Raw genomic sequence first — 12,257 nt, 5'->3', positions numbered from 1 at the left:
AAATGATTTTGCTATAGTTAGACTTACAACAAAGAAGTCAGTTGCCCATTATGTAGACCCATTAGCGGATAGAATGCAAAGTTAGTTTTCTAAAGTTTGAAATAGGTTTTCTAAAGTGAAAAGGTAATATACTTAATCAATCTATTTTTCTTGAAAAATTGACAAAATGTGTTAAGCTGCACACATTCAGTTGGATTGAGCAGAACTTTAAGAACTACAACAAAAAAATTGTTTGCATTTGACTTTTCAGGTTTTAAAAACTTATGCTAGGCTTTCTTTCCTTTTTTATAAGTACACTGATACCCACATTTTTCTTCCCTCTTTTAAAAAATTAATTAAATTGATAAAACTCTTAATTTTATTATTGCAAGACAAGAAGCAAATAAGTTGATTTTTGTGTTTGTCATCTTTTTTTTTTTTTTTTTTTTGTAATTTTAGCTTCATTACGCTATTTGTTGTTAAAATTGTAAAATTGTTAGTTTTATTTATAAAATATATATACTGTTCACAATTGTATTGGAGAATAAGAAACTGATAAAAAGCATCATACGTTCATTAAAGTTGTGTATATTCTTTTTACAAATGTCCTAGTGGAGTTTAAAACAATGTTATTTTGTATTCACATTATTATAATTTAATAAAGAGAATTAGAAATAGTGTTATTTTTTAGAAACATCATGTAGAAAACTAAAATCCATAAATTGCTGATCTGGTTTTAGTATTGCAGAATATAGAATGTATATTACTTATAACACCTTTGAAAAAATCTTCAAATATTTTTTATAATGGAATTGGAAATTAGCCTACTGAAAATTCACATCATGTGGCTCATCACATTCTTGTCCCGAGCCCTTCAATTAGATTTTACTCACAGGCTCTGATATATGAGGGTATATTGAAAAGTAAGATCTCCTATTTTTTTTCATGGAAAATCAAATTTATTCTCAACTTTACATACATCGTTGGAAAGGTTGAACATTTTGCTATTTTTTTACCTAGTCTCCTTGAGGATCAATCACTTTTGTATCCTGGTAACCAGTTTTTTAATGCTGGCCCGTCATACCACTCTCCCGCCGCATTGGGAAGCCAAGTTTCGACTGCTGTTTCCACTTCTTTGTCTGAGCTGAATTTTTGTCCCCCAAGGTGTTTTTTTATAGAAAGGAAAACATGTGGTAGTCACTGGGAGCAATGTCCGAGCTGCAAGAGCGGATGCTTGATTAAATCCCAGCCAAATCCATTGAGTAGGGTGGCTGTTTGATGGGACACATGTGGACGAGCATTGTATTGCAACAAACACACTTCTTTGATGAGCATGCCCCCTTTTGTTTTGGATGGCTCGCCTAAGTTTTTTGAAAGTCTCGAAGTATCTGTCTGAGTTGATGGTTGTTGCTTTCGGCATAAACTCCACCAGAAAAACCCCCTTGTAGTCCCAGAAAATGGTCACCATAACCTTTCCTGCTGACTTCTCTGTCTTGAACTTCTTGGGCTTCAGTGAGATAAAGTGACGCCTTTGTTATGACTGCTCCTTTGTTTCTGGGGAGAAATGATGTGTCCACGTTTCCTCTCCAGTGACATTCGAATCCAGAAAGTCTTTACCCTCTTCGTCATAGTGGCAGAGAAACTCTGGCCCATTCCACGGGCTTCCTCTTGTGTTCATTGGTAAACTGCCTAGGGATCCAACTGGCAGCCACCTTGTTGTTACCGAGGTCTTCCGAGATAATATTCTGCAGGGAGAAGATTCCACACTCTCCATTAAGAGCTTCCACTATCTCATTAGTGGTTATCCTCCGGTTATTGTGCACCATCTCGTTGATCTGAGTCCTCGTTGATTCTGGCAAACTCGGCCGCCCCGACCTCTGCTCATTGTGGACGTTTTCTCGTCTCTGAGAAAACACTCGGCACCATTTTCGTACGCTTTTGTCATCCATAAACTTCTCACTATACACTTCCACTAACTGACAATGTATTTCTATCAGAGAAACCTTTTTGGCATTAAAGAATCGAATGATTGAGCGCAGTTCGCACCTGGCGGGCGAGCGATGGGGGAGCTCCATCCTAAATGGCTGCTAGACCGTGACTGAGTGTCCCAGCTTTGCGTAACTTGTTCTACATTGTAGTGAGGGAACCAAGGAATGCAGTGCTGTCATCACATTTTGCCTAGCAACTCGGGTTTGGAATTTTCTGTTTCTTCAGTACAGAGTAAGAAATATTAAAACATTTTTGTAAGATAACAAAAATGCAGTTCATCCTTTTCTGTTTTCTGTCCAACTGTTTGAAGGTACTGCTAATTTCTAAAAATCTCTTGTTTATTCGAGATTTGTGACATGTGTTAGTTTGCAGAAATAATTCACATGTAATCTTTTTGGTTAGTGTAGTTTTCACTATATAATCTACAGACCTTAAGAAAGTCAGACATTACAAGGCTTAGTCAAGATATTTTGAATTATTTCTTGATCAGTTATAGTAAAAAGCAAATTTTTTAACTAAATGTGTTTATTTAAAATCTTTGAAATATTTTTTTTTTCTACTCTGTTAAGACTTAAGAAGGTACATTGGTGTATTTTAATTTGATTAAAATTCAAGTTCAATGCATTTATAAAGTCAATTGAAGTTCAAAACATTTTTTAAAATTTTAATTGTCTGTAGTGAAGAACAAATAAATTCTTTAGTTTAAATTGTGTAAGTATTTAATGTAATTGATTCAATTTAAAACTTCTCAGAAATTTAAAAAATACAAAAGTGGGCAAATGTTTTTTTATGGATTTTTTCAAAAAAAACCCATTGGATCCTATCGGGCCAATCCTGATTGTAAAATGCATAATATATTTTTAAAAATTTGATCTAATGCAGAAACAAGTTTATGAATATTTTATTAATGTTTTATGTATTAAGTGTTATTTTTTCATTTATATTTTTCACATAAAGGAAATCTTGTGTTTACTAACTATAATATTAGCTTGGCATGCATGCATATATGTGTGTGCAAGCAAGCAAGTACAGTAGAGCCTCGGTTATTCAAGTTAATTGGGACCGCTAGTACCTGTGATGTCGGAATTCTTCTTTAATAGAAACTTGGTATAAAAACTTCTCAGGATCGTAATTCAATTAACTAAAAATAAGACAGAATATTTTTTAAAAACGGACAGATAAAAAGTAATGTTTTACAGTTGAAAAATTAAAATAGAAACTAACTTGTAGTAAGTTTTAAAAAGTCAATTGAATTTTTTTTAGCAATACTAAGTTAAGTATTAAAAGATGGATTTAAAAACACACACACACACACACATTTCCAGAAAAAAATTTCTATTTTCAAATTAAAATTTCACAATTTTATTAAATTTACATTATTTTTTGAAAAATAGACTTAAGTATCGGCTTGGTTAATCAAAGCTCAAATAATCGAAGTTCTATTGTGCTTGTAAATACAAAGTTAAATTAGGTTTTACTATTCAGTTCAATTTATATACATTTGAAGATTTATTGCATTATTTTTTAAAAATCTATTCATAAGACTTTTTTGTATAGCACAATGTTTAAGGGGGGGGTATGCTCAAAAGTGCTCATGCATTCTCCAGTGCTTCATTATCAACCACTGCTGTAAAGCTATATAGAAATATGTGTGAAAACAAATGAATTTTTCTGTTTTGTTTTCATTTGCCAATAAGTATCTATATTTATTTGTTTGCATTTATAGTTGGACAACCTATTGATGTTGAGAAAATTTCAGAGCCGACGCAGGAAGACGTAGATAAACTCCATCAGCTTTACGTTGACAAATTGACCGATTTGTTTAATGAACATAAAGTCAAGTATGGCCCTGACCTGAACTTTATAATAAGTTGAGTTATTCTTGTTTAACTTTAATAAGGTTTTCAATTATTCTTTAAAATTGTGATCATTATTAAATAATTTCAGTGATATATTACTTAATTTGTATTCTAATGTACTTGATGTGTGATAAAATGTGCCAAAGATCAAATTCATTGGATTTTGAATATATTTAAGCTCAATTTTGAATTGTAATTGCAAAAAGTTTTTTTCCTTACAAGGTACCATATTTTTACTTGATATTGTATTATTTTTTAATTCTTTGTTATTTTTGTGTTCCATTTTTCTTACTTTGCATGATGTCCAACAGTGAACTTAGGGTGCAGAAATTCATCAAAACTAATTCTCATGCTTTCAAAATCTATATACAAAAGATATCAGATTGATGTTGAAAAAAAAAATCTGTTTCCATTTGAAGTTCGTCTTGCATTTATAATTTTATATTAATAAAAGAAGAAAATTTCTTAGGAAGTATATTATAAGTTAAAATATACAATGAAATCTTGTTGCAAATTTTTGACTCTTTATGAAAAATTACCTCAATTTAATGTCTATTAAAATAAAACTGAAAATATATACTCTTTAAACAAACATATTTACTATTGATAATAGGGTAGTTGCCTTTTGACCTCAACATTTCTCTCTCCAAAATCAGATTCTGCTTATTAGTCCATGTCATAGTACTTTACTTGGAGAACTTTTATCTTAATTTGGTCTTCATGTGGTTGCTATGGGAATTTTTTTAAATTCCTTTTAAAACCTGAAGTTTTAATAATGCAGCATTGTTGTCAGCATTTACAGTTCTTTGTTAACTGTCAACCGTACTTTGTATGTTATGCCGTTTGTTACAAATTTGATGTTCTTTAGAAAAATATAATTTGAGGGAAAAAAGAAACTGAATCGAACACTAGAATTTTAGCACCACCAGAGTTGTTAAAAAAATATAATGCCAAAGATTATAATAGATAAATTCAAAAGCAGATGAACTAATAGGTAAATAAACTAAATTGAAGTTAAAGGGATACCAACTAGCTAGACAGTTTAAAATTTTACATCTAGTGAAATATTTTTCAATATAAAATCAAAACATATGTTCCCAGCTATTTTACATGCTTTCAAAATACCTTGGTACATAAAGGGAAAAAAAGGCAAAAAGTTAGTTCTTGAGAACTGCAGTTGAAATATCTAGTCAATTCATTAAAGTTTTGATCCTGTCACATTTTAATAAAATATTAGAGCTTATTATTAATATTCTTCTTTACTATCTTCCTAAAAGTTGGAAGTATTCTTTTTATCATCATATTCTCATATTCTGTCTGCAGGATGTTAGTGTAAAGTTTTTTTTTTTTTACTTTCGGTCTTATTTTGCAATTAAGTTTGTGGCAAACAATTTACAAATTGAAAAATGATTGGAATGTTTCTGTTGCTATTAAAAAAGATTTTAATTTATTTTGTTTTATCAGAGTTCATAGAATTCAACCAGTTTTTCTCAATTATCTACTCATATATTGTGCAATAAGAAGGTGTGGTCATAGCAGATTTATTATTAGTTAAAAAATTTGTTTAAAAAGGCAGCGAAAAAAATTTAGTCACTACTAGTTGTGCAATTTATATGGTATAGTTTGAAATGCATTTCCATTGTTCCTATTGCATTAAATATTTATGTGCATACATTAAACTTTCAAAGATTTATATAAAACTGTTTGTTATAATGCTCATAAATTTAAAGGGGGGTGACGGGATTGTTTATTGGAGATCATTTGGAAGTAACATATTCTAACATGTAGTATTCTTCATGACAAAACTGTTGCTGTATTATAATAAAATTTGTTTTTCATAAAATTACGAGTACTGTAGTTTTATTTGGGGTATTTTCTTGTGTTAATGTAAAAAGTATATTATTACATAAGCTGTGGTTTAATGGATAAATTATTTTCTCTATGATAGCAAAGGAAAAAAAAGTAAATATTCTTCTAGTAGTTTTTGGTTTATGCTTGTAATCATGGAAAATGTAATTATGAATTTTTAATTGTTTAAAAGTATTATCTGCTGTTTGTACTTGATAAAATCCAGTTCTCAGAAAAGGCAAATTTCATCCTTCTGTGTGGGACAGTCATTAATAATTTTTAGTCATAAAAATTTGAGACTGCAAAAAAAGTAATAAAATCTGGAAAAATATAAAAATTGAATTTTTTGCAGATTAAAATGTTTTTAATAGCTAAAAAAATGATGAAACCATAAAATGTTCATGTAATTCATGTTATTGATTTTCTTTTAAACATAAATTTCACCACACAATCATACACTATATGACCAAAAGTATTGGGACACTTTCAAAAATTCACATTTTTAAGTATTTCTCAAGAATTAAAAGATTATTTGCTTTGTAACTTTTGTCACATAAAAAGTATGCTTTAGCTATCATTTTCCAATAAAAGTTATGCCACCCATGCATTTTGGGGACCGACAACAAATTGAGAGAAACAAAAATGTTTTTTGATTATCGATCATCATAAATAGCTGAGAAAAAGCTGTAAATTTCAGAAATTAGTTACCGTACCATGTACAATCATTTTACGTACTTTCGAGAAAATATCCTGATATTCATGAAGATATAAGCCTTTCTCTCAGAACTACGAATTTTATTTGAAGGTTTTTGGCTCATAACATGTAAAGTTTTAAATCAAAGCTAACTATACTTTGAGAAAACTTGACAGCATGCAAGAGAAGTGTAATATTAAAATTTAAAAGTAAAATGTTGAAAATTTGATAAAATATTGATATTTAAAAAAATTAATTTTTCTCTGCATTAGCCCAAAAGATAGCAATTTCTAACTTCATAATCCAAACCCCTACTAGAAAATTCCAGTTCAATATCTTAAAAATTCAGAAAGTTATCAGCGATATAATGAGCGAAATTTGAATAGATCTTGGATAGGCGACGACTCTTTAGGGGTCGTTCGCAAGTTTGTGACATTTGCTTGCAATTTCTCAGTACGATTTGTGATCAAAACATATCATTTGTGAATGATCCCTCACAATTCGTAGTCTGCCCAAGAGCTATTCAAATTCAGCTTAATAGAAATTGATAACTTTTTGAATTTTTAGGATATTGAACTGAAATTTTATTATGAGTCGGAGAAGCTAGATGTGGTTCAGATTATAAAAGTTATAAATTGCTATCTTTCGCGTTTGAGCAGAGAAAAATTAATTGCTTTAAATGTTCATATTTAATCAAATTTTAAACATTTTAATTTCAAATTTTAATATAATACTCCTCTTGTGTGCTGTCAAGTTTTCTGAAAGTTTGGTTAGCTTTGATGGAAAACTTTACAGGTTATGAACCAAAAACCTTCAAATGAAATTCGTAGCTCTAAGAGATGCTTATATCTTCATGAATATCAGGGATATTATCTCGAAAGTATGTAACATATTAGTACATAGTAAGGTTCTTAATTTCTGAAATTTACAGCTAATTCTCAGCTATTTACAATGAACGATGATCAAAAAACATTTTTGTTTTCCTCAATTTGTTGCTGGTCCCCTAAACGCAGGGGGGGGATATAACTTTCAATGGAAAATGACAGCTAAAACATACCTTTTTTGTGACAAAAGTTACAAAACAATTGGTCTTTTATTTCTCGAGAAACCCTTAAAAATGTGAATTTTTGAAAGTGTCCCAATACTTTTGGTCATATAGTGTATGTATGACTGTTAACCATACTATGCTATTGACGACAGCTTAATTTTTATCCACAACAGCTCTACCTTACTGCCATCATATCATATTTGCACATGCCAGCTTTCCTACAAGATTCTAAGTTAAGTTACCAATATTAGTTTGCAACCCTCCTATGATGCCGAAAAGTTAACTGTTGTAAATAGTGTTCCTGTTTTGCCTGCAAAACCACTATTTTCGTAACCAATAGTTCTAGATGCATACTTCCAGTTGCAAACATGTTCCAAATGAGATGCAGCTTTAGGACATAAAAAGTTTAAAGCAAAAGAAGGAAAGTGAAAAAAATATGAAAATATTATTTTTAAATATCTTGGTGAATATTGGTCGAACTAATGTTAATTTTTTTGTGTTTGAATTGCTTTTTCATGCTTGTGATTTCCCTACATGCAATGATTTGAGGTCCGTATAAAAAGTTTAGATTTCGTATTTTTTGACTAAAAATTTTTATTGCTTCAAACTTTCAATATCTTAAATCTGCATCTAGGACTAATGGTTGTAAAAATGTCGTGTAGGTAAAACTAGGACACGCTGTATGCTCCACTCATTGCAAAATCAAGCTTGAACTTTATTAATAAGTAAATTTGAAAAACTGATCAATGAAATGATTTGATTATCCTTTTTTTCAATGTTTTTTCATATATTCATTTACTTTTTGTTTAAATAAAGAATTAACATGCTTCTATCATTCTCCATGCATAAAATATTTTTCAGTTTGACAAAAAAAGTTCAACCCTTCATTACATCACGCCTTGTTATACCGCACTTTTTCGCGGCCCCCCCCTTCTCTCCCCAAAATCAAAAATATTGCTTTTATTGGGAGCACAGAAGGGCGATTCTTGAAAAAATGTCCCTTGCATAATGCAAAGTTTTTTATTTTATTCAAGTAACTATTAATTGAGTATTGGATTACTGTTATGCTTTGATAGTATATTAAAGCATGTATTATTCCCCAACAGCATTATTTTTTGAAGACTTTGATTAGCTGGAAAAAATAAAGAACTAAGCGTTATGCACGAGACATTTTTTCGAGAATCGCCCACAAAATTAGTTTCTTCTTTTTTAAATATATCAACAAAAGAGGTGTTTTTCATTCATCTAAATTTGCTACAGTTTAGGTTGCAACTTTAGATTTTTATTCAATCAAAAGACAAGAAAAATATTTTAAACAAATTTTTCTATCCTAAAAGAAGAATTGCAATTTAATGCTCACCTGTTGTTTGTATTAAGAAGTCTTCCTACTATGATAAAAAACGAAATTATTTATAGGTATACAAATCTTTCCTCTTGCATTAAATAAACACTTTTCATAACCTCTTGTTTCATCAGGATTTCGAATATATATTTTTTTTTTTTTTTTTTTTTGAGTTTATCATTCGACAAGCCTGATACAATATAGAGTTTCTGTATTTTATTGGTTGCTAATTTTGTTATTTATTCTATACTTATGACTTTTTAGTCATAACCTTTTTTTTTTTGTGTACCTTATATTTCTTAGATAAGTTCCTTACTAGACCTTTTTGTAGTTTGACCGAATAGTCTTGAAATTGTACGGCTTGTATAAGTTACATATGTCACTGATTTAGTAAAACTCTTAATTGATTTCCCTTATCTTATTAGTTATTCAATGATATAGTGAGTTATTAGATTTTGTTAGGGGAGCAAGAATGCAGTTCTGCAGCCTCAATGCCCAGGGTGGTTATAATTAACACCAAACATAACAATTTCTGCCATAGCCAGTCACATGACTGGTTGGGGTAGATAACGGTACATGACAAGCATTCCTCAAAATAAAATAAATTATTAACTATAAGTTAACAGAAAATATAATGAAATTAGTGATGTCTCGTTCATGAACGAACGAGTAAAAAAGAACAAATCCTTAAAACGAACAGATCTGTTCGTTCACGTAAAAAATGAATGAACGAACGTTCTTTTGAAGAGTGAGCAATTTGGAACATTTTATTGATGCACTTGTGATAAAATCTCACTTTTTTTTTTTTTTGAATTACATTCATCTTCAGATTTTTAACTCTCAATCTCAAGTTTCCTTTTTCTCATTGCGGTACAATCTATTCATTTTGAACCTTTTTACTTTCTGCTTCATTCATCAATTTGCTTTAACCGTTGCAGTTCATTTGCACTTTCCCAAAGTATCCATTAGTAATGTTTTGTGTAACTTGTTTGGGCTACTAACAAAATGTTTGGACTTTCCACTTCTTGTCCTACGCACCTGGTAAAATCCTTCTAATGCTTTCTGTCGCCAAAATTGTTTCTAAAAATTCCTTTGATCACTTTTCTGTCAATCCATTTGTCTTCTATAACATCCCAATCAACTACCAGCTGTATTGATGTGGCTTTATTTTCAACTTGATTGGCGATTTCCAAATTGTTTATTTAAAATTCAATATCCAGATATTCTTAATAAGGAATATTTCTGTCTCATTTTTTTCGCCATTTAGAAAAGTGTTGCATATTTTTCTCTTCTCCTTGGTACTGTGGAATAATTTTGAAGCTCCCTAATATTTAGGTGAGTCTTTTTAAAAATTAAGTTATCCGTTACTCCACCTGAGCTACTGATATATTTGGTCTTACTTTTTTCTCTATGCATGCTTTATTGGTAATACTATATGTATATATACAGTGCTGTAGCTGGATAAAATATTTCAAGGAACACACCTCTTTCCTTTGGGTAGATGTCATGGTTGACAGATGTTTGTTTTTAGGTCAAAAAAGGTCACTTTCGACAACTTACGCCAGTTTTTATTTTAAAAACAGATGTTTACTTTTTAAAAAAAAACATTTGTATCGAAATAAGTTTACAGTAAATTGGCTGTAACTGTTGATTCTTTTCAAATTAATATCATCTTGTTCTTTTTCAAATCACATCTGAATTGCTTTAAAGAACATTAGTTCTGTATTTACTTCAACATTTGCTTTATAATATATCAAAAAATGCTTTTGCCTTGTTTACTTGCTGACTTGCAACGCGTTCTGAAACCTGCAAGGCTCTTTTTAGGGTATGAGCTCCCTCCTACTGACGAAGAAGCAGCTTAACTGTGCTTATCTCAACGTTCTACATCTGACCCCAAGTAAAATATTTTTGATTAATTTTTCATGATAGATTTTTTTTTACTTTTAGATAATTTTAGTTATTTTTCCTTAAAATAATATTACTGATTTAATGAAACATTTCGAATGTACGTAAGTAGGGGAGACTGGGGTTAGTTGTTACTTGGAGTAAGTTGTTGCATTCAAATTTAAATACTGCCAGGAGAAACTGACTTTCCTTGCAGTAGATGATAGCACTCACCCATCTGCATTCCCTAACAATCACTGGAGGGCTTGCAGTCAGTAGCATGGACAGTGCTCAAGGAAAATGGTTTTTTGAGTCTGAAAGTAATTTTTCGTTCCGCAGTTATTTTTCTATTTGTGACGAAGCCATTGCAGACAACGAATTTATTTCTATACCACGTGAAAGCCTACATTTTTAGGTAAGTGCTAACATATTTAAAAGTTTTGTTAATAATATAGTACCAATAATATGTGCCAAAAACTAAAGTGACGTCGTATGGGGCAAGTTGTTACAATTTTGTTGGGGTTAGTTGTTACAAGTAACAACTTGCCCCATGCAAGTTTTAATTTAATATTATGTTTTCTTTTTAAATGTGATATGGCAGGGGACTATGAAAACAAGACAGACAGGGGCAAAACACCTAAAGAAACATACCTGGATGTGGCTGAAGAAGTAATTGCAGGTAGTTCATTACGAAAGGCAGCCGATGAATTTCATGACACTAGAGATATTCTGCAGTAGGATAAAAAATGCTAGTGATGGTAAGTAGTATTGCTGATCTGTTTTATTGCATGATTTAATTCATAAAAATACTGTAATTGGATGACGATAGTAATAATAATTCTGATATCTTTCATTCTGTGATTTAATTTATTGTTGATATGTATGGTTGAATAAATAATAATAATTATTACAACAATGATAATAATAATAAATAATGTATTATGTATAGGTCTTAATTATGTATAGGTCTTTCTCCAACGCTGCTGCAGTGTAAACGAGAAGACAGTTCACAAGCGGAAACCATAGGTCAGCGCCACTTTAATATAGACACCAGTAAAAAATGTCTTCAAGCCGAAGCTGGGAAACAAAAATCTGTGAAAAGGAAATTGTGTCTAACAGAGAAGAAATCAACAGGCACAAAGGCAAAAAAAAAAAAAAAAAAAAAGCAAAAAGATGCGTCCAAACAGTGCGTCCTTCGGATGAAGATGATGAAGACTGATTCTGCATAGAGTGCTCTAAACCGTACTCAGAATCCAAAAATCCAACTAAACGGCTTCAATGTCGTAACTGTGACAAATGGGCACATGACCGATGTGCTAAGTTTGCTAAATTATATGCTTGTAAAAATTGTAATTCGCGTGCGCGCGGACAATGATGATGATGATAGTTTATTAGCATAAGTCATTAATGAAGTAAATCTGTAAAGCCAAAAGGTTTATGATTTTTAACGTGGTTAAGAATTTTTAAAATTTAACAAAATAAACCAGAAAATATGTAAAATTCATTTCATTACTAAAATATATCTCATGTAACAACTAACCCCATAGACTGTAACAACATGCCCGGTGGTGAGGTAAATTGTTACAATCTACATCTATTTAAAAAACTTGAAAT

At 30.6% G+C, this 12,257-nt stretch overlaps 1 protein-coding gene across 2 annotated transcripts in view; it reads left to right on the top strand.

The window, feature by feature from the left end:
• LOC129231313 (2-acylglycerol O-acyltransferase 1-like) overlaps positions 1–5,634 on the top strand; it is a 39,407-nt gene extending 33,773 nt beyond the window's left edge. For both annotated transcript variants that reach the window (XM_054865601.1, XM_054865603.1), the window contains exon 5: positions 3,695–5,634. In XM_054865601.1, the coding sequence (XP_054721576.1) occupies positions 3,695–3,843 (149 nt within the window). In that variant the 3' untranslated portion in view covers positions 3,844–5,634. The remainder of the gene's footprint in view (positions 1–3,694) is intronic.
• Positions 5,635–12,257: the final 6,623 nt, after the last annotated feature.

The sequence above is a fragment of the Uloborus diversus genome, chromosome 10 (assembly GCF_026930045.1).
Source record: "Uloborus diversus isolate 005 chromosome 10, Udiv.v.3.1, whole genome shotgun sequence".
Classification (NCBI taxonomy): Eukaryota; Metazoa; Arthropoda; class Arachnida; order Araneae; family Uloboridae; genus Uloborus; species Uloborus diversus.
Note: the sequence above shows the minus strand (reverse complement) of the source record. Positions and strands in the feature narration are given on the sequence as shown.